We start from the raw sequence: 26,864 nt of genomic DNA on the forward strand, positions 1-26,864 counted from the left end.
CCAGACTACCTCCTACAGTGGGGTGCGAAAGTTTGGAAACAAAGATTGTTCACTGTCATGGTTTAGGGGAAGGATACAGAAAGCTATCTCAGAGATTTCAGCTTTCAGTCTCCACTGTGAGAAACATTGTGAGAAAATGGAAGGCCACAGGCACAGTTCAAGTCAAGGCTCGAAGTGGCAGACCAAGAAAAATCTCGAATAAACAGAAGCGAAGGATGTTGAGAACAGTCAGTCAACCCACAGACCAGCACCAAAGACCTACAACATGATCTTGCTGCTGATGGAGTCACTGTGCATCGTTCAACTATTCGGCGCACTTTACACAAGGAGATACTGTATGGGAGAGTGATGCGGAGGAAGCCTTTTCTCCGCCCACATCACAAACAGAGCCGCTTGAGGTATGCTAAAGCACATTTGGACAAGCCAGCTTCATTTTGGAATGGACTGATGAAACTAAAATAAAGTTATTTGGGCATAACAAGGGCCGTTATGCATGGAGGAAAAAGAACACAGCACTCCAAGAAAAACACCTGCTACCTACAGTAAAATTTGGTGGTGGTTCCATCATGCTGTGAGGCTTTGTGGCCAGTACAGGGACTGGGAATCTTGTTAAAGTTGAGGGATGCATGGATTCCAATCAATATCAGCAGATTCTGGAGACCAATGTCCAGGAATCAGTGACAAAGCTGAAGCTGTGCCAGGGCTGGATCTTCCAACAAGACAACGACCCTAAACACTGCTCAAAATCTACTAATGCATTCATGCAGAGGAACAAGTACAACGTTCTGGAATGGCCATCTCAGTCCCCAGACCTGAATATTATTGAAAATCTGTGGTGTCACTTAAAGAGAGCTGTCCATGCTTGGAAACCATCAAACCTGAATGAACTAGAGATGTTTTGTAAAGAAGAATGGTCTAAAATACCTTCAGCCACAATCCAGACTCTCATTAGAAGCTATAGGAAGCGTTTAGAGGCTGTTATTTCTGCGAAAGGAGTATCTACTAAATATTGAGTTACGTTTTTTTTTTTGGTGCCCAAATTTATGCACCTGCCTAATAGGGCTTCACAATTAATCGAATTTTAATGAAAATCGCGATTTTTTTACATTTATTTTCTTAATGCGGGTTCAGTTGCATTATACTCTAGCATGCAAGCATTTAACCAGTAGTCCGCCAAAAACCAGGGGGCGAACATGGACCTACTCGTTACGCCGCCTAACTGATCCACAAGCAAGTTAAGCGCGCAGCTCCTCACTAGTGCAGCCAGCAGTGGTGTCAAGTTCAAGTGGTGAGAGCAGAGTAGTAGTGATATAAGGGAAGAAAAAACTGGTGGTGAGGATGATTGAAATGACTGAGAGCCAAGCTGAAGCTGCAGCAGAAGGTAAGCCCACAGCCGGTCTCTCTGGTGAGAAGGACGAGCTCGTCCCTCGAAGGGGCTCAATTTCAGCTGTGTGGAGCTACTTCGGATTCAGGGCTAGCGATGTCCAACAAAAGCAGGTGTTGTGCAAAGACTGTGGAAGAGTTGTGTCGGCACCGCAAGGCAACACAATTAATCTGTATAACCATTTAAAGAAGAAATTGTTTTTTTTTTTTTTGGAAAGAAGTGCAATAAAATTCAGTTGTTTATCGTTGTTCCATAATCGTGATTAATAATCGTGATTTCAATTATGATCCAAATAATCATGATTATGATTTTTTCCATAATCGTGCAGCCCTACTGCCTAATTTTGTTTAGACACTTATTGCACACTTTCTGTAATTCATATAAACTTCATTTCACTTCTCAAATATCACTGTGTTTGTTCCCTATATGATATATTTGGGGGTCCTAGCAGCGAAGCTGCAGGAACCCATTGTGTTAGTAGCTTTTCCTATTATTGGGGGTCCTAGCAGCGAAGCTGCAGGAACCCATTGGATTAGCAGCTTTTCCTATTATTGGGGTTGAAATAGTAGCTTTTCTTATTATTGGGGGTCCTAGCAGCAAAGCTGCAGGAACCCCATTGTGTTAGTAGTTATTCCTATTATTGGGGGCCTAGCAGCGAAGCTGCGAAGGCACCCATTGTGTTACAGTGGAAACCGCTTATAGTGATCACGTTGGTCCAGAGCCAATTTGAACACTATAAGCGGTTGATTACTAAAACCGAATTTGTATTACAGTACAGGTATTTCACTTATTTTTTTATGCAGAATATCATCTAAATGCCATTTGTATCGTTTTTCAATGAGAAAAATTAAATGAAACGGATAGCTTCAGCATTTACTGAATTTTATTATTATGCAAGTTTAATTACAGTACTGCGCAGTGCGCAGATCTACTGTAGGCTAACTCAAATACAGTACGTTACTTATTCTCTGCTGTGCCGCCGGTGCATTTTTTTTCTTACAAGTCAGAAAAAAAAGTTTGAATTCAATCCGCCTTTCAGCACCCCTGCTCGGATCTATGCTCCTCCGTGCCGGTGTTCTGTCGATTTGTGCTACTTGGCGTGAAAACGAAACTTAGAGAATCGGCTCGGCGCATGCGCAAAACCACAAAGTAGCAATTCTCGACAAGTAGGAGAAATCGAATGAACACCGGCCTCCCATCTTACAAGAACCAGCCTGGAGCTTCCAGCGGTCACACGCGCATTCAATCCGCTCTCCAGCACCCATCCTCGGACACATGCTCCTCCATGACTTCCTTTTTCCAGCCATGATTCGCGCGCTTGCTGCCCGGTGTCAACTCGTTACGTTAGCTAGCGAGGCAGAAGCAGACGTCCAGAAAGGAATCAAGGGAGTAAAAAATAAAATAGCTACACGTAGTTTTAAAATTATTTTTGCACATGTTTACATTCATAAAATGGCCAAAAATGAACATTATAAGCGGATTTCTTGATCACTATAAACGAATTATTTAAACAGCATTTGTATAGAAATGATTCCGTCCCAAGCCTTTTGATCTATATAAGCGGTTGATTACTATATCCGTGACTATAAGCGGTTTCCACTGTACTAGCTTTTCTTATTATTGGGGGTCCTAGCAGCGAAGCTGCAGGAACCCATTGAGTTAGTAGCTTTTCCTATTATTATTGGGGGCCTAGCAGCGAAGGCACCCATTGTGTTAGTAGCTTTTCTTATTGGGGGTCCTAGCAGCGAAGCTGCAGGAACCCATTGGATTAGTAGCTTTTCCTATTATTATTATTTATCCGTTTCCGCTGCAATGTAAGTCTATGGCAGCCCCATGAACGCTATGGTAAAAAGTTGTGAAATTTGGCACACATAATCAGCCAAGTGCCAAACATAAACCCAAGAATTTTCATGCCCCAAGAGCTTACTCTCTAGCGCCACCAACAAGCCAAAGTTCAAAGTGCATTCAGCCTAATGACTTTTGACTACTTGGTCCAAATTTAAAAAATGAGACACCGTTGGAATCCTTGGATCATGACGAGTCCAACTATGACGTCAATTTGCGTATGCCTAGATTTTCCGCCATTTTGAATTTTATCAAAAAGCTTAAAAAAGCATTTCAGGTCACACAGATTGTCCAATCGTCACGAAACTTGGCACATAGACTCTTAAGACCAAGCCGCACAAAAGTTATAGGGTGGAATTTTTAATTAGACTTCCGATTTTCCATAAAAGCCAATCAAACTCGAGGTTGACGCCGCCAAACCGGAAGTGAGGCCATATCTTGGTAACCATTTGATGTTATGACGTCAAACTTATAACACAGACTCATGACTGCTACGGTAAGAGGCCAACGAAGTTTGGTGACGTTTGGCCAATAGGTGGCGCTATATGTAGCCAAAATGCATTTTTGCTCATATCGTTGGACCCCTTGGTCCAAATGTCACAAATGAGGTACTAATGGAATCCCTGGATGCAGACGAGGTCAAAGCACTTAATGACGTCATCTGCGCCATGTTGGATTTTCCGCCATTTTGAATTTAATCAAAAACCTTCAAAAAGCATTTCAGGCCACTGAGATTGTCCAATCTCCAAGGGACTTGGCATATAGAATCTTCAGACCAAGCCGCACATGAGCTATCATGTGGATTTATTTATTTCACTTCCGTTTAACCATGGCAGCCAATCAAACTCTACGCCGGCGCGCAAATGGGACATTTGGCCATATCGCTGCAAGCATTGATGTATCAATGCCAAACTTGGTGCATGGACTCATGGCCCCTTCGAGCCCAAGCCTTCCTTATTGTGCCATTCTGCTAGGACCCCCACATCGCTGCTTGCAGCTATATTTGGGGGTCCTAGCAGCAAAGCTGCAGGAACCCATTGGATTAGTAGCTTTTTAGGGACCGAGCAGTGAAACTGCAAGGACCCTATTGTATCTGTAAGGTTTATTAGGGACCGAGCAGTGAAACTGCAAGGACCCTATTGTATCTGTAAGGTTTATTAGGGACCGAGCAGTGAAACTGCAAGGACCCTATTGTATCTGTAAGGTTTATTATTAGGGACCGAGCAGTGAAACTGCAAGGACCCTATTGTATCTGTAAGGTTTATTATTATTCTTTCTTTCTTATTCTTTGCAAAAGGTATGCGAAAACTCAGGAAATTTTGCGAGCGCCACGTGCTAGTCGACGACATGAAAGAATCTAAACATTATATCTTTGGGAGTCGCTCATTGGCTCTGTAGCGCCCCCTACGATGCTTAAAAATGGTCCCCTTAATAGGATTAGTTTCGCGTGGGACGACGAAATTCGGTACACTCATCCATCATGCCCAGACGCACAAAAAAGTCTCTTGCCGCCAATGTGACACGTACACAGGAAGGCGGCCATTTTGGATGGAAAGTGCGTTTTCGTGCCATTTTTGACCGATTCCACGCCTTGCTTAAGATCGAACTTGTCCTACAGATTTCATGCTACAGACTTCAAACTTGGCCAGGTTACTCTTAAGACATGGAGGGAAAAATTCATTGGCCAACTTTTTCAAAACTTAAAGGGCGTGGCCGTGGCGACGCCTCAAAGTTTGATGACTCGCCATCACTTGCCACGAAAAATGAAGTCGCTTATAACTCCCACATACATTATCCAATCTGTCCCAAACTTCATACGGTGAATGCTGGACCCAGACTGAAAGCTCACATATAAAATAGTGACATTCACTTATAGCGCCACCTGCTGGTGGTTGGAAATGTCTTTTTTTTTCCACACCTCGCATTTGATCGAACTCCTCCTACATATTTGATGCAAAAACCTTCAAACTTGGCCAGGTTGCTCTTAAGACATGGTCCGAAAAAATCATTGGCCAACTTTTTCAAAACTTAAAGGGCGTGGCCGTGGCGACACCTCAAATTTATGACGCGCCATAAAAAATTAAGTCGCTTATAACTCCCACATACATTATCCAATCTGTCCCAAACTTCATACGGTGAATGCTGGACCCAGCCTGAACGTGCACATATAAAAAAGTGATATCCACCTACAGCGCCACCTAATGGTGGTCGGAAACTTCATTTTTTTCCACACCTCTTATTTGATCAAACTCCTCCTACATATTTCATGCTAAAATCTAAAACTTGGCCAGGTTACTCTTAAGACATGAGGGCAAAACTTCATGGAGAAACTTTTCCAAACTCTGAACGGTGTGGGCGTGGCCAGAGGTGAAAATCGTGTGATGGCGTTTGTAATATGAAAGCCTTATCATCATCGCAAAGTCATGAAACTTGGTACACACGTCCACCCTGACGACTTCGTACGTATGTAAAGGGTATTGTGTGTGGGCGGAGCAAAATGGCTCAGTGGCGCCCCCTAGAAATTTTCAAAAACCCCTATGCATTGGGGTTATTGTGTGCTCGTACGTACGCAATGGGAATCGTGCGTATGGGCAGAGCTGCGCGACTATGGCGTCCAGCGCATGCCCAACGTGCGCACATCCCAACGTACGCACACTCGGTCCCGCTCACAGCTGCTTGCAGCTTTCTAGTTATTATTATTATTTCCGATTCTTTGCAAAAGGTATGCGAAAACTCACGAAATTTTGCGAGCGCCACCTGCCAGTCGACGACATGAAAGAATCTAAACTTTATATTTTTAGGAGTCGCTCATTGGCTCTGTAGCGCCCCCTACGGTGCATAAAAATGGTCCCCTTAATAGGATTAGTTTCGCGTGGGACGACGAAATTCGGTACACTCATTCATCATGCCCAGACGCACCAAAAAGTCTCATGCCATCACGGTGCCACGTACACAGGAAGGCGGCCATTTTGGATGGAAAGTGCGTTTTCGTGCCATTTTTGGCCGATTCCACGCCTTGCATAAGATCGAACTTGTCCTACAGATTTCATGCTACAGACTTCAAACTTGGCCAGGTTACTCTTAAGACATGGGGGGGGAAATTCATGGAGAAACTTTTTCAAAACTTAAAGGGCGTGGAAATGGCAACTCCTCAAAGTTCGATGACTCGCCATCACTCGCCACAACAAATGAAGTCGCTTATAACTCCCACATACATTATCCAATCTGTCCCAAACTTCATACGGTGAATGCTGGACCCAGCCTGAACGCGTACATATTATCATAACGACATCCACCTATAGCGCCACCTGCTGGTGGTCGGAAACATCTCTTTTTTTCCACATCTCGCATTTGATCGAACTCGTCCTACAGATTTAATGCTACAAGCTTCAAACTTGGCCAGGTTACTCTTAAGACATGGGGGGAAAGAGTCATGGAGAAACTTTTTCAAACCTCAAAGGGCGTGGCCATGGCGACGCCTCAAAGTTATGACTCGCCATGAAAAATTAAGTCGCTTATAACTTCCACATACATTATCCAATCTGTCCCAAACTTCATACGGTGATATCTGGACCCAGCCTGAACGCGCATAGATAAAATAGTGACATCCACCAACAGCGCCACCTGCTGGTGGTCAGAAACGTCTTTTTTTTCCATACCTCACATTTTATCAAACTCCTCCCACAGATTTAATGCTACAAACTTCAAACTTAGCCAAGTTACTCTTAAGACATGGAGGCAACAATTCAAGGAGAAACTTTTCCAAACTCTGAACGGTGTGGGCGTGGCCATGCGGTGAAAATCGTGTGATGACGTTCGTGATTTGAAAGCCTTATCATCATCTCAAGGTAATGAAACTTGGTACACACGTCCACCCTGACGACCTCGTACGTATGTAAAGGGTATCGTGTGTGGGCGGAGAAAAATGGCTCAGTGGCGCCCCCTAGAAATTTTCAAAAACCCCTCCGCATTGGGGTTATGCTGTGCTCGTAAGTACACAGCGGGTATCGTGCGTGTGGGAAGAGCCGCGGCTCCAGCGTCCAGCGCATGCCCAACGTACGCACATCCCAACGTACGCACACCTCGGTCCCGCTCACAGCTGCTTGCAGCTTTCTAGTTATTTTTCTCCTCCGTTATTCTTATTCTTTGCAAAAGGTATGCGAAAACTCAGGAAATTTTGCGAGCGCCACCTGCCAGTCGACGACATGAAAGAATCTAAACTTTATATTTTTGGGAGTCGCTCATTGGCTCTGTAGCGCCCCCTATAATGCTTAAAAATGGTCCACTTAATAGGATTACTTTCGCGTGGGACAACGAAATTCGGTACACACATTCATCATGCCCAGACACACAAAAAAGTCTCATGCCGCCAATGTGCCACGTCCACAGGAAGGCGGCCATTTTGGATGGAAAGTGCGTTTTCGTGCCATTTTTGACCGATTCCACACCTTGCATAAGATCGAACTTGTCCTACAGATTTCATGCTACAGACTTGAAACTTGGCCAGGTTACTCTTAAGACATGGGGGGGGGGATTCATGGAGAAACTTTTTCAAAACTTAAAGGGCGTGGCCGTGGCGACGCCTCAAAGTTCGATGACTCGCCATCACTCGCCACAAAAATTGAAGTCGCTTATAATTTCCACATACATTATCCAATCTGTCCCAAACTTCATACGGTGAATGCTGGACCCAGCCTGAACACGCAAATATTATCATAGTGACATCCACCTATAGCGCCACCTGCTGGTGGTCGGAAACTTCTTTTTTTTCCTACACCTCGCATTTGATCGAACTTGTCCTACAGATTTGATGCTACAGACTTCAAACTTGGCCAGGTTACTCTTAAGACATGGGGGAAAAAATTCATGGAGAAACTTTTTCAAACTTCAAAGGGCGTGGCCGTGGCGACGCCTCAAATTTATGACTCGCCATAAAAAATTAAGTCGCCTATAACTCCCACATACATTATCCAATCTGTCCCAAACGTCATACGGTGATTGCTAGACCCAACCTGAACGCGCACATATAAGATAGTCATATACACCTACAGCGCCACCTACTGGTGATCGGAAACGTCTTTTTTTTCAACAACTCGCATTTGATCGAACTCCTCCTACAGATTTTATGGTAACAGCTCCAAACTTGGCCAGATTACTCTTTAGCTAGGGGGGAAGAAAAATCTTGAGAAACTTTTCCAAACTCTGAACGGTGTGGGCGTGTTCAGGCGGTGAAAATCGTGTTATGGCGTTTGTGATTTGATAGCCTTATCATCATCGCAAAGTCATGAAACTTGGTACACACGTCCGCCTTGTCGACCTCGTACGTATGTAAAGAGTATTGTGTGTGGGCGGTGCTAAATGGCTCAGTGGCGCCCCCTAGAAATTTTCATAAAACCCCTCCGCATTGGGGTTTTTATGTGCTCGTACGTACGCAGAGGATATCGTGCGTGTGGGCAGAGCTACAGCCCAAGCGTCCAGCGCATGCCCCAACGTACGCACATCCCAGCGTACGCACACTCGGTCCCGCTCACAGCTGCTTGCAGCTTTCTAGTTATTATTCCGTCTTCTTCTTCTTCTTCTTCTTCTTCTTATTCTTTGCAAAAGGTATGCAAAAACTCAGGAAATTTTGCGAGCGCCACCTGCCAGTCGACGACATGAAAGAATCTAAACTTTATATTTTTGGGAGTCGCTCATTGACTCTGTAGCGCCCCCTACAATGCTTAAAAATGGTGCCCGCAATGGGGTTAGTTTCGCGTAGGACAATGAAAATCGGTACACTCATTCATCATGCTCAGACGCACAAAAAAGTCTCTTGCCGCCATGGTCCCACGTACACAGGAAGGCGGCCATTTTGGATGGAAAGTGCGTTTTCGTGCCATTTTTGACTGATTCCACGCCTTGCATAAGATCGAACTTGTCCTACAGATTTAATGCTACAGACTTCAAACTTGGCCAGGTTACTCTTAAGACATGGGGGGAAAGATTCATGGAGAAACTTTTTCAAAACTTAAAGGGCGTGGCCGTGACGACGCTTCAAAGTTTGATGACTCGCCATCACTCGCCACAAAAAATTAAGTCGCTTATAACTCTCACATACATTATGCAATCTGTCTCAAACTTCATACGGTGAATGCTGGACCCAGCTTGAACGCGTACATATTATCATAGTATCATCCACCTATTGCGCCACCTGCTGGTGGTCGGAAACGTCTTTTTTTTTCCACACCTCGCATTTGATCGAACTCGTCCTACAGATTTGATGCTACAGACTTCAAACTTGGCCAGGTTACTCTTAAGACATGGGGGGGAAGAATCATGGAGAAACTTTTTCAAAACTCAAAGGGCGTGGCCGTGGCGACGCCTCAAATTTATGACTCGCCATGAAAAATTAAGTCGCTTATAACTTCCACACACATTATCCAATCTGTCCCAAACTTCATACGGTGATAGCTGGACCCAGCCTGAACGCGCATATATAAAATAGTAATAAACACCTACAGCGCCACCTGCTGGTGGTTGGAAACGTCTTTTTTTTCCACACCTCAAACTCCTCCTACAGATTTAATGCTACAAGCTTCAAACTTGGCCTAGTTACTCTTAAGACATGGGGGCAACAATTCATGGAGAAACTTTTCCAAACTCAGAATGGTGTGGGCGTGGCCAGTCGGTGAAAATCGTGTGATGGCGTTTGTGATTTGAAAGCCTTATCACAATCGTAAGGTCATGAAACTTGGCACACACGTCCACCCTCACCACCTCGTACATATATAAAGGGTATCATGTGTGGGCGGAGCAAAATGGCTCAGTGGCGCCCCCTAGAAATTTTCAAAAACCCCTCCGCATTGGGGTTATTATGTGCTCGTACGTACGCAGAGGGTATCATGCGTGTGGGCAGAGCTGCACGACTACGGCATCCAGCGCATGCCCAACGCGCGCACATCCAACGTACGCACACCTCGGTCCCGCTCACAGCTGCTTGCAGCTTTCTAGTCCTATTATTATTACTTTTCCGTTTCCGCTGCAATTGAAGTCTATGGCAGCCCATGAACGCTATGGTAAAAAGTTGTGAAATTTGGCACACGCAATCAGCCGAGTGCCAAATTAAAACTCAAGAAATTTCATGGCCCAAGAGCGTACTCTCTAGCGCCACCAACACGCCAAAGTTCAAAGTGCATTCATTCTAATAACTTTGGACTACATGGTCCAAATTGTACAAATGAGGCATCGTTGGAATCCTTGGATCATGACGAGTCCAACGCACCCTATGACGTCAATTTGCGTATGCCTAGATTTTCCGCCATTTTGAATTTAATCAAAAAGCTTAAAAAAAGCATTTCAGGTCACAGAGTTTGTCCAATTTTCACGAAACTTGGCACATACACTCTTAAGACCAAGCCGCATAAAAGTTATCGTGTGGAATTTTTAATTAGGCTTCCATTTTTCCGTAAACGCCAATCAAACTCGAGGTTGATGCCGCCAAACCGGAAGTGAGGCCATATCTTGGCAACCATTTGATGTTATAACGTCAAACTTATAACACAGACTCAAGACCGCTAAGGTAAGAGGCTCAGGAAGTTTGGTGACGTTTGGCCAATAGGTGGCGCTATATGTAGCAAAAATGCATTTTTGCTCATATCTTTGGACCCCTTGGTCCAAAATTCATAAATGAGGTACCAAAGGAATCACTGGATAGAGACGAGGATAACGCACCTCATGTCGTCATCTGCGCCATCTTGGATTTTCCGCCATTTTGAATTTAATCGAAAACCTTCAAAACACATTTTAGGCCACGTAGATTGTCCAATCTCCACAGGACTTGGCACATAGAATCTTCAGACCAAGCCACACATAAGTTATCATGTGGATTTTCTTATTTCACTTACGTTTGCCCGTGACAGCCAATCAAACTCTACGCCGACGCGCAAACGGGACATTTGGCCAAATCTCTGCGATCCATTGATGTATCGAGGCCAAACTTGCTGCATGGACTCACGACGCATTCCTGAGCAGCCCAAGCATTCCCTATTGTGCCAATCTGCTAGGCCCCCACATTGCTGCTTGCAGCTATATTTAACAGATTTTTTTTTTAATCCAAACAATCAATGCTTTATAAAAGGTAAATCAGGTAAGTTAACAAGGCTGCCCAAACTTTCGCACCCCACTGTATATGCTTACTTCTCTAATCATACAACCAGTTTCATCTTTACATTTTCAAACTTGTGGTCTTCAGATTTTTGTCACTTCATGTCTTACAGCTATTTCTATGACCACGTAAGCAAACTAAACCTGTTCCACAAACAGGAGTCCCTTTCATTTCTAAAAGAAAGGATTGCAGGTAAACTGTAGCATTCTACATAATTTACTTTCAAGTACATTGACCCTGCTACACTGCTCATTTCTAAGTTCTAACTGTATGCTGAATTATCAGATGGTCTGTCAGAGTCCAGTCGTCTGTTACAGACAATTTGAATGTCAGAAGCTCATGCAAAAGATTTCATTTGTATACAGAATGAAATGGCTGATCATGGCTATCTAAAGGACTTTTAAATGCTGCCAAAAGCACTCAAATAATCTTAGAGGCATCAGAACCCAACCTCACAGCAGCCCAACCCACTTAGAAACTAGCTTGTAAATTTCTTCATAATCCAAGCAAAACCCTGCAAACCACTTGAATGCCATTATTCCTTTGTCTGAGTCTTCCTGGTTACATAAACAAACGGATTAACAAAAATCTAATAAACAGCTGGCGGTAAAGCACTTCAGATTTTGTCTTTGTTCATGTGATACAACGCACCATTTGTAATTTCAAAGAATGTGGGTTCACAAAGGGTAGTAAACATGCCATGCATTGCATTTGTCTGAAAAAAAAAGAGGAAAAAAAGCTTCTGTATTGTTTGCCAATGTGTCTGGAGAAGAGTGTCTTGTTTGACTGCAATATGTTCCATCCATGTCCACAAACCTGGCGTCATGTGACATGAGCACTTTACCATCCCAGACAGTCAAGCAGTGTGTAAACAAATCCTGACCAAGAGACCAGTCTACTAAAACCCTCCTCCACGCAACCATCGGCACCGCACACATACTTGATGGATGGCCTGTCTTCAAACACACTGAAGCTACAAATCTGCCCAAGTCCCCAGGGCATTTTGGGAACTTCGGGGGTGGGGGTGTCTATGTGCGTTGGGGGTGTAGAATCTAGACACAAAGAGAATCCCAGCAGCCACTGACAAAACTGTTGGGGATGGAGCATGGAGTAGGGAGATTGCTACCAGGACAAGTATAGAGGGACGCACTTTTTACATGTTTTGGACTTTGGAAGCTGCAACCCTCAGGTTGACCTGTTCAGCTGAAGTGAGCGAAGCAGCAGCTCTGAGCTGCATTCACAGTGTTTGTAGGTGCAAGGGTTGTCAGTTTGATTCCAGAAACACAGGGCTACACAGCTGTCAGATAAGAAGTGGGATTTCAAAACAGAAAAACAATAAACTGAATGGTTGTCTAGTTGATTTAAGACCAAAAAATGCAGTCAAATAGAAGAAAAGATGCCAAAAAACCATGACAACTCTAGCCCTGTAGCATTAACATGACATAATAAATGGTTTAACATCCTGGGCACTGGTAACGTATAAAGACACGCTCAGCCCAAACAAATACAGAAGGCAACATCAACAGCGCTATCTATACTTCTTTGTGCTATGCATAAATAGTCATCCTAAAAGGTGCCAGACGGAAAATACGCATAAACAAACAGGTTCAGTTTAAAATTTTTTTTAACAAAACAAACTTTGTGCATAAGAAAAGCTTTAAAAGACACGATGAGTAAGTAAAAACCAAAACATGGACCCCACATTGAGTTAAGAGTACTGCTCGACAGCTTTAATGGTGCTACTGAGTGTATTTTCATTCTTATTTTGAAAGTCAAAATTAGGAAAGCTTCTTCAAAACCAAATGCCTAGAACAGAATTGTGACAGAATCCAATATTTGTATTTTAAAAAAGGTTGTTGCACACTGGTGTCTAAACATCCAGAATATTTCCGTTTTAATCTTCAGGAATAAAGCTTTACCAAAAAACAACGGATTCTCCTGAATTCAACTATTTTCACTCACTAACATAATGAAGCTTCCACACAAGGCTAGAACAACCTTGTGCAATCTGCAACAACTGAAAAAGAAACTCTGTTAATCTGCTAAAAACTGCCAAAATGGATCAGTTGTTTGGTTCACAAAATGTAAGGAAATTATAAAAAAAACTACACATGATGATTTTACAACAACTCCATAAATATACTGGACTTACTCAGCATATTGAATTAGGATCTAAGACAGAGAAGAGCAGCAACACTTTTCAACTGATGCTCGATCAAATGGCAAAAACCTATGCTTTCTTCCAAAGTTTTCACAATCCTTATGAAATTCAATGTGCTCTTTATCAGAAAGAGTTAAATGAGTTAAAGTTACTCAAACCGGCATCGGGTGAACCCGCAGATCAACGCTGAGGTGTAAAGACTGGGTTTGGGGTTCCCTTGCCATCGCTGTCTTACACACAACAAGAAACCCTTTCTTTATGTATGGAAGCTGAGAGCTGCTGTTCAGTGCTATAACCTCTCAGTTCAGGAGAGGTGGCAGACTGTGTGAGAGTCCAGTGAGGCACTAACCGATTGCAGAAATTCTCTGTGAAATTAATTACAACAGGATCAGTGATCGCAAAAGTCACTGCTGTGTGTTGCCTTTGCTACTCTCATCCTTAAGGGCCCAGACTTTCTGCTAATGCTCACAGTTTGAAGTATTCTTTTGAAATAAGGCTCATTATTAAAATTCATTAATAATGGAACTGTGAAAAGTAATTCCAAATAAAGAACACCTCAACAAATAAAACAAAAAAACCAAAGAACTAAACCCCAAACAAACAACAAAGAGCTTAGTGAGAGATTGGATTGGCTGTCTGGCTGGAGACTGCAGGGTAAATGTTTGCTGAGCCGAAGAGTGCTTGTCTAGGTCTTCATTTGTGAGTGCATATATGTGGTTATAAATTAGTGTGTCATACGTGTATATGTCCATATGTCCATATGTTTGAGGGGAAGTCAACAAGTAGCCATGTGCATCCCTGGCCTGAGTTAGTTGACAGCTGACCCTGCTGTCACCTACATACCAACACCACTCACAGGATTACACATCAGGCAGTTTTCATCCGTCTGACTGACTTGCCTCTGCTGCAGATTAAATGTTACATATGCAGACAAAGACAGCCACTCAAGTCTTCAGCACATGGAAACCAGAACTTTCCCCCAGAGGAGAGTGTATATGTACTGTTATCTGTGCATCTTAAAAGACAAACGTGCTAAGGATGTTATAGAATATATTCATATGGGAGCCACACATGACAATAGCTGGTTTTATCCCATGTAGTATATCATTCTTGACTTTGACCATTGTGATTGTGATACTTAACCCCCCACTTAAATATTCCTTTGCAAACTAAACTTAACCTAAAATGAAACAAAATAACAGATCTAAATATAAGGAATGAACCATTCTTTATTTGTTAATAAAATGTGTGAACCAGCTGATAATAAAATTAAATGAAATAAAAGTTAGAAATAAATTTAAATCAATAAAACAGAACACTGAAACAGAATAAGTAGCTTTTTTCAAAGATGTAAACTGCAATCCTTCACAAATAAAATTGTATATCTAATGTAAATATATTTAGTGCAAAATGTCAACAGTATGTTAGAATAAAATACAAAATCTGTACCTGGAATAAGGAATTGACTTGTTCACACATGTAAACAGTAGTTAGTGCAGTCTCTCATATAACCTGTATGGTATGAAACTTAAATAAAGTAGCAGCTGAACCTGAGAATGAGTGCACAAGTGCAACAAATGCAAACAATAATCATTAATCAATCCTTATCAAACATTGTGCTATGAAACTTAAAATAGCAGTTGAACCTGAGAATAAAAAGTACAAACAATAATCAATAATTAATCAAACATTATAAACATGTAAATATGTAGTACAGTCTCACATCACTCATGAGGACTTATTGGAGTTCTGAAAGATATCTCTAACAGCAATGGAAAGTACTTAAAAAACTTTTCTGTCCTCAGAATAAACAATTAACTTGGTCACTTAAACATAGTGCAGTCTCAGACCTCTAATATAACCTGTAATTAGTCTAAATCCTGAATGCACAGCAGCAATGGTAGATTATTTTTAGGAAAAACAAGCATTTCTGCTCTCTCTGCTGTAAGTCTATTTCTCTTGTTATCCAAAATGTCAGAAACAGTGCTAAACAGTCGCTCACTCTCCACACTAGTGCAGGAGGCCCATAGGTGTTTTGTGACAGTGGCAGCAAGACCAGGTAAGCAATGATTGTTGGTTCCCCAGTACTGGTATGGGCTGTCTGAGGTAGGGATGGTCTGTGCAGATCAACTGCAGGGCTTGAACTGTTTGTAACACCAGGATCCTCCCATTCCTCCAGAATTTGGTCAAATTCTTTCATAAAGCTGCTCTTACTTGAAGATGCTGCTGCCTTTTCCATCCATGGAGCCTTTTCTAGTGGCTTTGCAGCCCCAGATGCTCCAGCTGTGATGCTCCTAGAGTCTTCTTCCTCAAGTTCCTTCACTAGTGCATCTTTTGTAAGCTTTGCAGAGTGTGCATTTGCAAAGTATCTGAAACAAAAAGAAAACATTGCTTATACTGGTATATACATTATAATTTAAAATACACACCTCATAGTGATCTTTGATTTGATATTTCAGGTTGATCAAAGTCATTTATTTTACCTTTTAAAATGTTTTATACATCATAGCATCATATCACATTCATTTCAGAATAATAAGATAAGATAGTATTATAGGTACTATTATAGTGTGATATGATAATATAGGCCTATATTATAACAGATTAGTTTACAATCTTACCTGTCTTTGTATCTGGGATCCAGCAAAGTGGCATTTGACTATAGGGGTTCGTCTTCCAGTCCTGAAGCGTCTGTCGAGAGCATTTAACAAAGTCCTTTTCATTGTTTTAATGCAGTATCTGAATCGCCCTCCCTGGCCAGGATGCGTCTGAGGACAGTAACAGCTGGAACGACATCGGCTGTGGAGGAGGTGGAAGAGCTTACCTTCCTAGTTAACTCTTCCAATGGTGCTAAAACAATGCTGTTTTTTTCCAGCAAGGCCCACTGGTTTGCAGTCAGTGTTGTTGGCAGGTCATCGTGGTTAGCAACATAGGCACAGAGAACTCGTTTCCGTTCCAGAAGGCTTTGTATCATTAAGTAGGTGATGTTCCATCTTGTTTTCACGTCTTGTTGCAGGCGTTTAGGCTCCATTTGCATCTGGACTTGAATGTCTTTCAGGTGTGAATATGCAAGATTGGAATGCTTAAAATGCCCCACAATTTGTCAGCAACTGGCAAGGACATCATTCACACCCCGCTGTGATAGCAGTCCCTCTTCGACTACGAACTGTATCATGTGAGCAAAGCAGCCCAAGTTGTTCATTGCCTTTTTCATGTTCCTTGCGTTGTCGGTCAGAATGACATGCACTTTGCTCAAGGGAATATGCCATCGATCTAGCATTTCCTTTATGGCTGTTGAAATTGTGTCGCCGGTGTGTGAGCCAAGGAAGTTTTTAGCTTAAAGCGTCGCACTGCCAGGAGTGCATCTTGTGTCCAACCAGTGAACAGTTAAACTTAGAAGTGACATGGGACACACTTCGGAGCTCTAGATGTCAGTTGTGAAGCTCATTATGTTCACCTCTTTTTATCTCCTTTGAGATGTATCCACAGACTCTCTTGTAAAGTTCTGGCAGTACGGTCTCAGAAAAATATTTCCGTGACGGGATGATGTATCTGGATTCAAAGAATTCAACTAAACGACGGAAACCAATGTTTTCGACAAGTGAAAAAGGTTGGCCATTCAAAACGATACACTCCATAATTAGCTTGGAGATTTTAGCAGCCTTAATACTGTTTGGTGGAAACTTCTCCTGTCTGAAGTTAGTTGCTGCGCTGTTCTTCCTGCTCCTTTACCTTTGCTTAGCTGCTGGATTTCTGCATGCTCTTTGGCATGATGCCTCAGGAGATGTTTAATTAGATTTGCAGTATTATATTTGGTGGTACTACTACCACCTCTTGCAACGTCAGCTTTACATATATTGCAACCAGCTGTAGGACTTATTGGTGTTGCTAAAGTTAAATACCTCCATATAGCCAATTCCTTTCTCTCCATGTTTGCAATGCAACTTTAGTCAACTTTCCCGGCATGCTGCGCACGTGTTGCGGATGTGTGACGTAAAGCTTCGCAGATCAACTAAGTTAATGGATCGGCCCCATGGATCGGCTGTACTTTCCGATAACCGATCCATATATTTTGTCAATATCGGGACCGATATACGATCCAAATATCGGATCAGTGCATCCCTAAATTCAAGTGATATGACCTCACACAGTTGGCACAGAGTTTTTCCCCCCACAGGGTTTAGAAAGACAAGGCTGATAGCAGTAAGTCTATACTAAATTAAATGCCTTCAGAATGGAAAATGTTTTCAGAACACGTGCTTGTAGTGTCAGCCTGCAGGGCCTATACTCTCACAAAAGACTGTGACTGTGAATCCAGTTAACATCTCTGTGGTCAATGCTAGAGAAGTGATTCTCAGCCTCTCCCATCACTTACTATGTGTAAGTTAAAGCTAAAGAATGCACACTGGTTGACCTCAGGACTTTATAATACTACACCTACAATAAGAGAGAACTGCACCATGCAAAGACACCAAGCACAGCAACAGCTACAGAATAAAGGATTTGATATTTTTAAAAACTAGTGTGAAGGCTTAAGTTTAGTTCCTGGCCATGACACACCGATTGCTCTGTGACCCTTCTATGTTCGTAGTTCCTTTCAGTTTTCCACCTTGTCTGAATAAAAAAAAAAAAAAAAAAAAAAAGAAAACACACCAGCGAGATGGCCTGCTCTCCCTAAAATAAAAAACAGGAGCTCTTTTCTTCATCCAAATAAATCATCAAAGCATGAGCTGCATTATTCAGCCTTGCAGAGTCTGCATAACAACACAGCCGACAAACAAGAGCTCTTTTCAAACAAGACGGCCACTTTGGGAGGACACAGCTATTTCAAACCACTTGAGAATGGAGCTCCCACCAACTAGTGAGATGTTAAGATGACGAGTAATGCAGTGAAAATACCAGGCCAGCATTTATTCAAAGTACAAAGACACGTGCGTAACCCTAAATACTCTAAAGTCTGCTTTGCTGCCTAATACTCGAAACGTGTCAATCAACACAATCATCTTGACTTTCTTGTCTCCTGGATTAACTAATCAAGCTGTTGCTGTATCAATATATCTGTGCATGTAAGAGTTCAAAGCTGACTATGTATATCTTTCATGGCAGGCAATACCATGGTGCCAAAGAATGGTGGAACACCAGTCCATCTGCCCGACAGGCTCACACACACACACACACACACACACACACACACACACAGTTCTTGGTTACAATGTGACGTCAGCACAACCAGACTATGATGCCAGATCTAAATCTAATATCCTGCGTTCACCTCATGTTGCCCGGCTCTGGCCTGAGTCCCAATGGAAATTACACATCACTGTAATTCTGTCTGTTCATCTCTCTGTACGTCTGTAGCTTGTCAGTGTGTCTGTCAATTTATCTGCCTGTCTGGCTTCAGAGGTGTCAGTCTGCTTCACTGCTTATATCTTTGCTGGTACTTGTCTGGCTGCCTGGTTATGAATTTACCAGTGTGTCTGCAAGTCCACCATGTGCCCGTCTCCTTGATTTGTCTTGGTCTGTCTGCAGATCTGTCACAATGCACTCATACACTCTGTCTTACTATACTTTGCCTTGCTACCAGTCTGCCTACATGTGTTTATCTGCTGTCTGCTTTTTCCAGAACGCTCTGCTTCAGCCATAAAGAGGAACATCTGCACTGGATCAAGCAGGCAGCAGCATTAGGGTAGAGCTGATAATGATAGTTTCTCTTTGGGCAGCTCAGAAGCCAGACAGACATAACATACCATTCCAGCGTTTCCTGTCTGTGCTGACAGGCAAACTATTTAACCCTCTGTGGTGATATCTCAGAGCATATGCAGAGCAATGGAGGCCTATAAGTAATACATGCACCAACTTTAAACGATTTTAAGTGAAAATGATCAAATAAACTAATTTCAGCTCAATTCAGTAGCAATTCAAAATAAACTATAAGCATGTTTATTGGTAATGCTATTTAAATATTTGCTAATTGTTGAGTACAACAGTAAATCCATGGAATATCAATTGCTAATTGAATACGCTTAAAGAGACCTATTCTATTAATTTGTTTTGATATATTTACTTATTACTGCAACAGAGACATTTTAAGTCAAACAATCATAATGAAGACTTTGTAAAAACCACGAACAGGCCTTAAATTACCATCATATATCGGTGAGGCAGTACAAACATGCTGCAAGTCCTATTTCAAGGTTTATTGTAGGAATTTTTCGTGCTAAAAAAAGCGGTACGTTTCAAGTTCACAGGGGAGCCCCTTTAGCGTCTTGGTTGAAAATTAAGTCTGATTTGTTGTCATTCTGCGACCACAACACAGAAGAGTACACATAAAACAGATAAAGAACTAAAGTCTGGGTAGGTTTTCAGGGACAGGACACCTTCAAACAAGTAGCTACTATTACTCACATATCTCCATTCCCTGTGGCTGGGAAGCGGTGCAGTTGCAGGAGCAGGTGACATTGGAGTTGCTGGGGCCGCCAGGGGCCGTTACGTTTTGCATGGGGCTGGGCGGACCGGGACACCGCTCCTGGGATAGAGCCGCCGCCGCCGCCGCCGCCGCCGCCGCCACCGTCGGGCCCCCCCCGACGGAAAAACAGCAGAGAACTTCAAGGCAGCGGCAACAGAGTCCGCCGTTAAGAGTAACCCCCGACAGTTTCGCACCTATCTTCACACGTCTTCTCTCACGCCATTTTTCTATTGAAGCGGCTTGTAGAGTGTATTAGAAGACGATTCGAGAACGGGCCATTTGTTCAGGCATGACAGTTTTTCACTCCCTTCCTCCGCCGCTAAGAGCAGCTGTCCTTCCTCTGCCAGAACAGAACAGACACAGCGAGCTGGAGCCCCTCCCACAACAGAAAGAGTGAGACTACGGCCAATCAGATTTCTTGTAAGGAGCAATAGGGTGGGTGGGTTGTAGTGTGGTACCTTCAGGAGCCCATAGAAATATCACGTCTGGCAAAGTCCATTTTGGCCAAAATCATGGCAACACAAAGCGAAATGCCACATTACCAAGCAGAAAACAATGTCTGTACTATGACTTTCTAACTAGATCTTCCTTAAAGCGTTCTGAGCAGCGAAACCCACACAAGATATACGTTTTGATTTATGATACAAATCTGAGATTAAAAAATGACAGCCGCAATGCACTTTTGTTTACATGACAACATAAGTAGTCCACATTAAAAAAAACATTTATTCAAGGGCTCATTTTGTCTCTATCAGTCGATTTTAGTTTTTCTTTCATGCTAAGGGATAATTGGAAAAGTCAGTCAGTGTATTTAAGATTTCTGCAGGTGAGTGTCTTTAAATGAACGCTGTAAACAGGCTTTGAGGCTTTGAGGCTTTGAGTGTGTGTGTGTGTGTGTGTGTGTGTGTGTGTGTGTGTGTGTGTGTGTGTGTGTGTGTGTGTGTGTGTGTGCGTGCGTGCGTGTGTGTGTGTGTGTGGCAGTGGGTGGGTCAGGACTCAGAAAGCCAACAGACAGACAGGTCGTTGCTGACAATGGCTTTGGGAGGGCAGAGCAGGGGGAGATCCAAAGGGGATTGGCTCGGTGTGTTATTTAGGGAGGGTGGGGAAAGAGCTTCAAATTTCACTTCCTTGTTACAGCAGGCTGTAGCCAATGAAGACGGCTCTTTAAAGGGGCTAACCTTGAGGTAACCCCCCCTATTCTTGTGGTTCCAGGCCACATGTGCAGCACAGAGGTGAGGCTCCTTCCCACCCAACATTTCCCCTCTGAAACTAACCCAAAGTACAAACCCTTCCACCTAGCACACACTTACATCCTTTTCCATGGCTGTCTGCAGTCTAAAAATAAACTAGGGTGTTCAGATCTAAGAGTGGCTCTAAATTCCACTCTAGACCACCAGCTTTAACTGCGGTCTATGGACCCAAGAACCCCCTGCTATGTCTCCCTGTGTTGCCTACGTCTGTGCAAAAAAGTAGCACCTGAACACCCCAGCGCAGAAGGGAGCAGTAGTCTTTATGTCATATTTAATAAGAAAAACTGGAGGACCATAGGTGAAAAATGCAATAAAATCATTTGGCATTTTCACTTGTACTTTTCAAACCACGACTGAAGTGGCTTCCTTACACATTGATATCATGTTTGAAAGTGTAGCAGCGGCATTGAGTAGTTATAGTTGATAAAGCTTATAATTAGGGATGACTAAGGTGACCCTGAAACATTCCATAATTAAGCTGCTATAGGCCTAGACTGCTGGGGGGCCTCTTATGTCACACCTTTCGTCACTTTGCCCCCCCCCGTTTAATTTCTCATATGACATTATGTATGTTTGGCATTATTGTTGTCACTAACTTGTGTTTTCCTGTCTCAACAGGGATCCGTTGAATGGTGTTATGGTGTTTGTTGTCCCCTCTTTTCTGTCCAATCGAGCCGGATGGCCACCCTTCCTGAGTCTGGTTCTGCCAGAGGTTTCTTCCTGTTAAAAAGGAGTCGTTTCTCTCCACAGTCGCCTCATGCATGCTCAGGACGGGAGACTGGACCAAAGAGAAGTTTCGGTGCAATCTGTTGGTTTCCTTTGCTCGGAAATTGTTTTTGAATTGGCTCTGTACCTGTATGTATGAATTGAACTAATTCTGAATTTAATTAATTGAATTTGACTGAATTATGATTACAATGAATTGGACTCTAATTGGCTTGAATTGGTCTGCATTATTGAAGTGACTTGAGATGACATTTGTTGTGATTTGGCACTATATAAATCAAACTGAAGTCAATTTAATTGAATCTGACCACGTAACACATCTGTGCAGGCAAAGGGGCTAGTAACAGACCTGAACACAGCGAAAGGCCCCACTCAATCCAAAAAACAATTATAACAAATATTTACGTGATGTTCACGGCAGCTAACCGTGTGCTTGGTGTGTCAACTTTTACTTATGCATATATTTGTTTTTCAAACTGGAAATCTCCTTTTCGCCTGGGTTACGAAGGGATTTGCGAATGCTTAAAATATTTAGATACTAAAAACTATCTTATATAACTACTAGCTATTTGTAAGAGTAGGAATGAAAACTAAAGCAGGACTGACAGGTCCATGGCAGATGATAAAATCAAGCTAATGGGGCCAGCCACGGCGGTTTAGACAAAGCAGATGAAAAGGGGTATAAGAGCAGGCCACAGCATTTTGTCAATTGCAGAAGCCAGTAATACAACATTTTTATAATTGATTTCCATAGCACTGCCCACACTTTTTGCACATTTTATATACATTGATGATAAAGAACCTCAAGGAGGCCTTCCATCAAAACAGGACAAAAAATTAATAAACCACGCTTGCAGGAATTGCTAAAAGTAATGTGGATGAAAATCAAATCAAGAATAAAGTTTGTTTGGATTGAAAAATGAGAAATGCCTGCTCAGAGCGCGTGCAGTCTGACCATTTTCATTCCGTTGACACCAGCAACCAATAGAGTAAGGCAATAGAATTAAATGGATCTCTGTAAAGGAAAATAAGTAAATTGGTAAAGATCTCCAACAGATGCTTTGCATTAAGTGCTGCATCACTAGCCAAGTTCTATATCCAATCATGCAAAAACATTTTCCTTGACAGCAGCTCCCAGTGAAATCCACATTCCTGCATGAGTGCACTGACACCTTTGGAAGCGGAAAAAACAGACACGTAACCCTGACGCAATGTACAAACGGCTGGCAGCTGTCATAATTGTATTGAAGCAACAAATATATACACAGTGCAGTGCTGTCAGCCAAAGAAGAATATCAATCCAGACACTTCTTCCCCATGTCTTGATGTGAGGTCACTCTGATGGTACACATCCCAGACAAGCTTTCATCCACAGACAGTCTCAGACAACCATTGATTCACACTCTTACAACCCACCTCTATCCACTCATAAACATCATACACGCACACACACACACATACTCATAGTCTGTCTGGAGCATCAATTTAGTCCCCTGGGGAGCACACAGGGTGACACCACTAACAGGCCAGACCAGACTAGACAGCCAGCAGACAGATAAATACTAGGCACAGCTGAATACCAAATGCTCTTCAGTCTACCAGCTCCTCTACCATCCCCCTGCTTGCAGCCTGCACTCAGACACACACACACGCACACACACACATAACCCCTCTGTGCGTCTCTTGGGAAATGTCTCTCTCATCGTGTATTTGAGGAATACTAACTTTAGGTTGATAGGTTTATCATGCTTGGCACGTGTGCACGCATCTATTTTAGGAACTGTAAGTGGGGTTTCCTACTACTGATTCTTATTTAGAAGTTCACTGTGAGTGTTACTGTTGTTGCTTTATGACTTAATTCAAAGCATGTTTATGTAATGCAACTTAAAAAAATCTAAAACAATATATCTTTTTTGTGAATATTGAAGGGAGGCAAGAAGAGAAACATTCCCACTGTGTGTTTGCGCCCAACTACAACTATTGATGGCAATACCTCTACAGTTTAATTTGAGGCCACGGGAAGCCTTTTACATACATGTATGTGTTCAGGTGTAGAGTATATTTGGCCAATATCATCCTCATATGGAGAGCATTCTTTTTGACTGAAGAAATAAAAAACGTTCAACAGATGCTGGAAAATTGAGATGTTTGTTATGGGAAAATGCATGCATCAAGATGTGATTAGGCCTTTACAGAGAGAGGCCTTTACAGAGAGAGAGAGAGAGAGAGAGAGAGAGAGAGAGAGAGAGAGAGAGAGAAAAAACATAACTAATGAGCTGAATCCCTCCACTTTCTAAAAAAAAACAACAACATGACTTCCAGAGCAACAAGCCTGTGAGGTGCTGGAGTCTACTTCATAGTGCCATCTTGTGGCTGGTCTTGGAAAAAGGTCTGATTTATGCATCATCCATACATGGAGTGGAAAAACTTCTCCACTTCCCCAGCATTGGCCTCGGTTCTCCTTCTGACTTTTGTGTCACTCCATTACTTCTCAAACCAAAACCCTCACCTGAGCATGGGTTGAAACTTTAAAATCAATTACACCATGTCTCTATCAGAAACCACATGGGAACACAGAAGAGGACCCAGGAAAAATGCAGAAACAGAAGCATTCATAGAAGCTGCTTTAAAAGGAGAACACAGTTAAAATAACATGTACTTGAGTATTTTTGCTGTATGGAAGGGACAAGAAGGGTCATAAACTGCATGATGGGAAATGTAAAAAAATCAGAAAATCAGCTTTTTTTTAATGCTCAATGAATTAAGAGAAAAATAGTAAAAAAAAACACCTTCTACACATGCCTGTGTATATATGCACTAATGATTCCTGCTGTGGCTTATTTGACTTCATTGTATTATTTGCAAAGCCATATTTTTTGGTGTTCAATAATCTAACATCATCTCAGTCAAATGTGTAAACCTTTTTTTTACCATGGCTCAAGATTTTTTCAAATCTGTTAGAAAAAATCCCAGCTGTTTCCACTGTTTTTCATGCAGATACTGAAAATGCAATTAAAAACAGATGTATGGAAACAGCTTTCCAAGTCTTGTTTGGTGCATTTGGGGGTAAATGACCATGTCCAAGCAGATATGGCCACATAAAGCACTAAATAAGAGGCCAGTTATATGTAGAATCAGCAAAAAAAGACAGATTACAGATCATACAAGTTTTCATTCATAGCAAAACTACTGAGGGACATGGGACTTAGGGGCCAGAGCCTGCGCACAGCCGTCAAAGACGCATCAGAGGCAGCCGAAAGGAGCAGCCAGTGGCTTTGGCTGAAGAGGAACGACCCCAGTTGGGCCCCCAAGTAGTGCAGCAGGAGGTATGCGGTCAGCCAGCCTATGCCTGACTCAGGGAACTGGACGCCCCTGCCATGCATAGTCCCCTGATATGTCTAATTGGGCTTGGGACGCAAGCTCAGGACTGATCACCCTGCAGCTGGCCGCCTCTGGAGAGGGTGTATAGTGTTGAAGGCCGAAACACCCCATGACCCAGAGGTACACTACTGACGATGCGTACCCGCAAATTCCTTCTCCCTCAAGTTCACCCACCCCCACCAACAAAGCCTCCTCCTCAACTGCCTCGTACACTCAACACCCTTCAAGTCGATTGTTGTGTCACAAGCCTTCATTTCTCCTTCAAGTCCACCATCCGCCATTCACCTATTGTCAACTTAGCATATGTGTTCGCACAAGAATATTTACACCTCATTCTGTGTATTCTGGAAAAAAATAAGAAAACATTCATAGCAAAATCTCCGCAGGAGCAGTTTCTTCATGACATCACTAAGTCTTCCTGTCGGCGCATCCTCCATCATGGGACATTTGTGATTAAAATACTTGTGTATGACGAAGATCCACTTTAACTCAGCATAACATTTCCAGTCAGACTAATAACTCAAACCACCCCGTGACTTCTGTGTGGAGTATTAGTGAACGCCATTCCAAGTGTCATTTCCAAGAACAAAAGATGGATATGACTCAGCCTTGATATCAAAGCTGAATGGACTCATGAATTAACTGCAACACATCTCACCAGCTGCTGGCTTGCTTGCAAATAAGAGAATGAAATAGTGTGTTCATTTATTGTAGCTTTCTGTCTTCAGTGAAGCTCTAAGTAACAGAGAGGCCTCTCCAGACAGTCAGACTACGGAGCAGAGAGCTGCGTTCAATAAAAGCGTCTGGCATGCCACATCATATTTGCTGTTTCTTGCATTTGTCTGGCTGCAGTGCCGTGTCATATCCTGTCCGCACAGGTGCAGCAGCTGTCTGGCTTCTCATCCCTGTTATTTCAGGTCAAAAAACACTCACATATACACATACCTTGTTTCCACCCCATCATTGCAAAAATGACCCCTCCCTGCCTCTCTTGCTGCTTCAGGCACCACTGCAATGACACCATAGTTTTCACTGAAAAGTTTTGCACGTGTGTCAAAGTGCCAGAAACAGACAGCACAAAAATAAAAAAGAGAAAGGAGGATGACAGAACAAATAAAGATACAGAGTGTGCGTGTGGATCAGATTTGGTGTGAATAGAAGAGAAATTGAAAAAGAGACATAGAGATGGAGCCAGAGGTCGAGGACACTGACTGAGAGAATAAATAAATGAAGAGAAGATGAGAAAATGAATGAGTGATGAAGGTGCTAAGGAAAAGTAAAAAAACAGAGAGGAGGAGATAAAAGAAGAGGTAGATCAAGAACAGAAATGACCGATAAGTATAAGTGTAAGAGACAGATGAGGAAAAGAGAGGAGGACAAAAGGGGAAAACATAAAAACATGTAAGGAAGAGAAAAGGAAAATAAAACAAAAGAAAAAGGGAAAGATGTAAAATGGGAAAAAGAAAAGAAGCAAAGATGAAGGAACATAAAATGAAAAGGAAAGGAAA

General features: G+C 42.6%; 1 protein-coding gene across 1 annotated transcript in view; it reads right to left on the reverse strand.

Moving 5' to 3' along the window:
* The window catches only part of LOC142379632 (low-density lipoprotein receptor class A domain-containing protein 4-like), a 73,265-nt gene extending 52,907 nt beyond the window's left edge, over window positions 1–20,358 (reverse strand). Inside the window, exon 1 of the mRNA XM_075464693.1 lies at window positions 19,939–20,358. Within this exon, the coding sequence (XP_075320808.1) occupies window positions 19,939–20,032 (94 nt within the window). The 5' untranslated portion in view covers window positions 20,033–20,358. The remainder of the gene's footprint in view (window positions 1–19,938) is intronic.
* Between the last annotated feature and the right edge of the window lie 6,506 nt (window positions 20,359–26,864).

This window comes from Odontesthes bonariensis, chromosome 5, assembly GCF_027942865.1.
Source record: "Odontesthes bonariensis isolate fOdoBon6 chromosome 5, fOdoBon6.hap1, whole genome shotgun sequence".
In the NCBI taxonomy this organism is placed as follows: Eukaryota; Metazoa; Chordata; class Actinopteri; order Atheriniformes; family Atherinopsidae; genus Odontesthes; species Odontesthes bonariensis.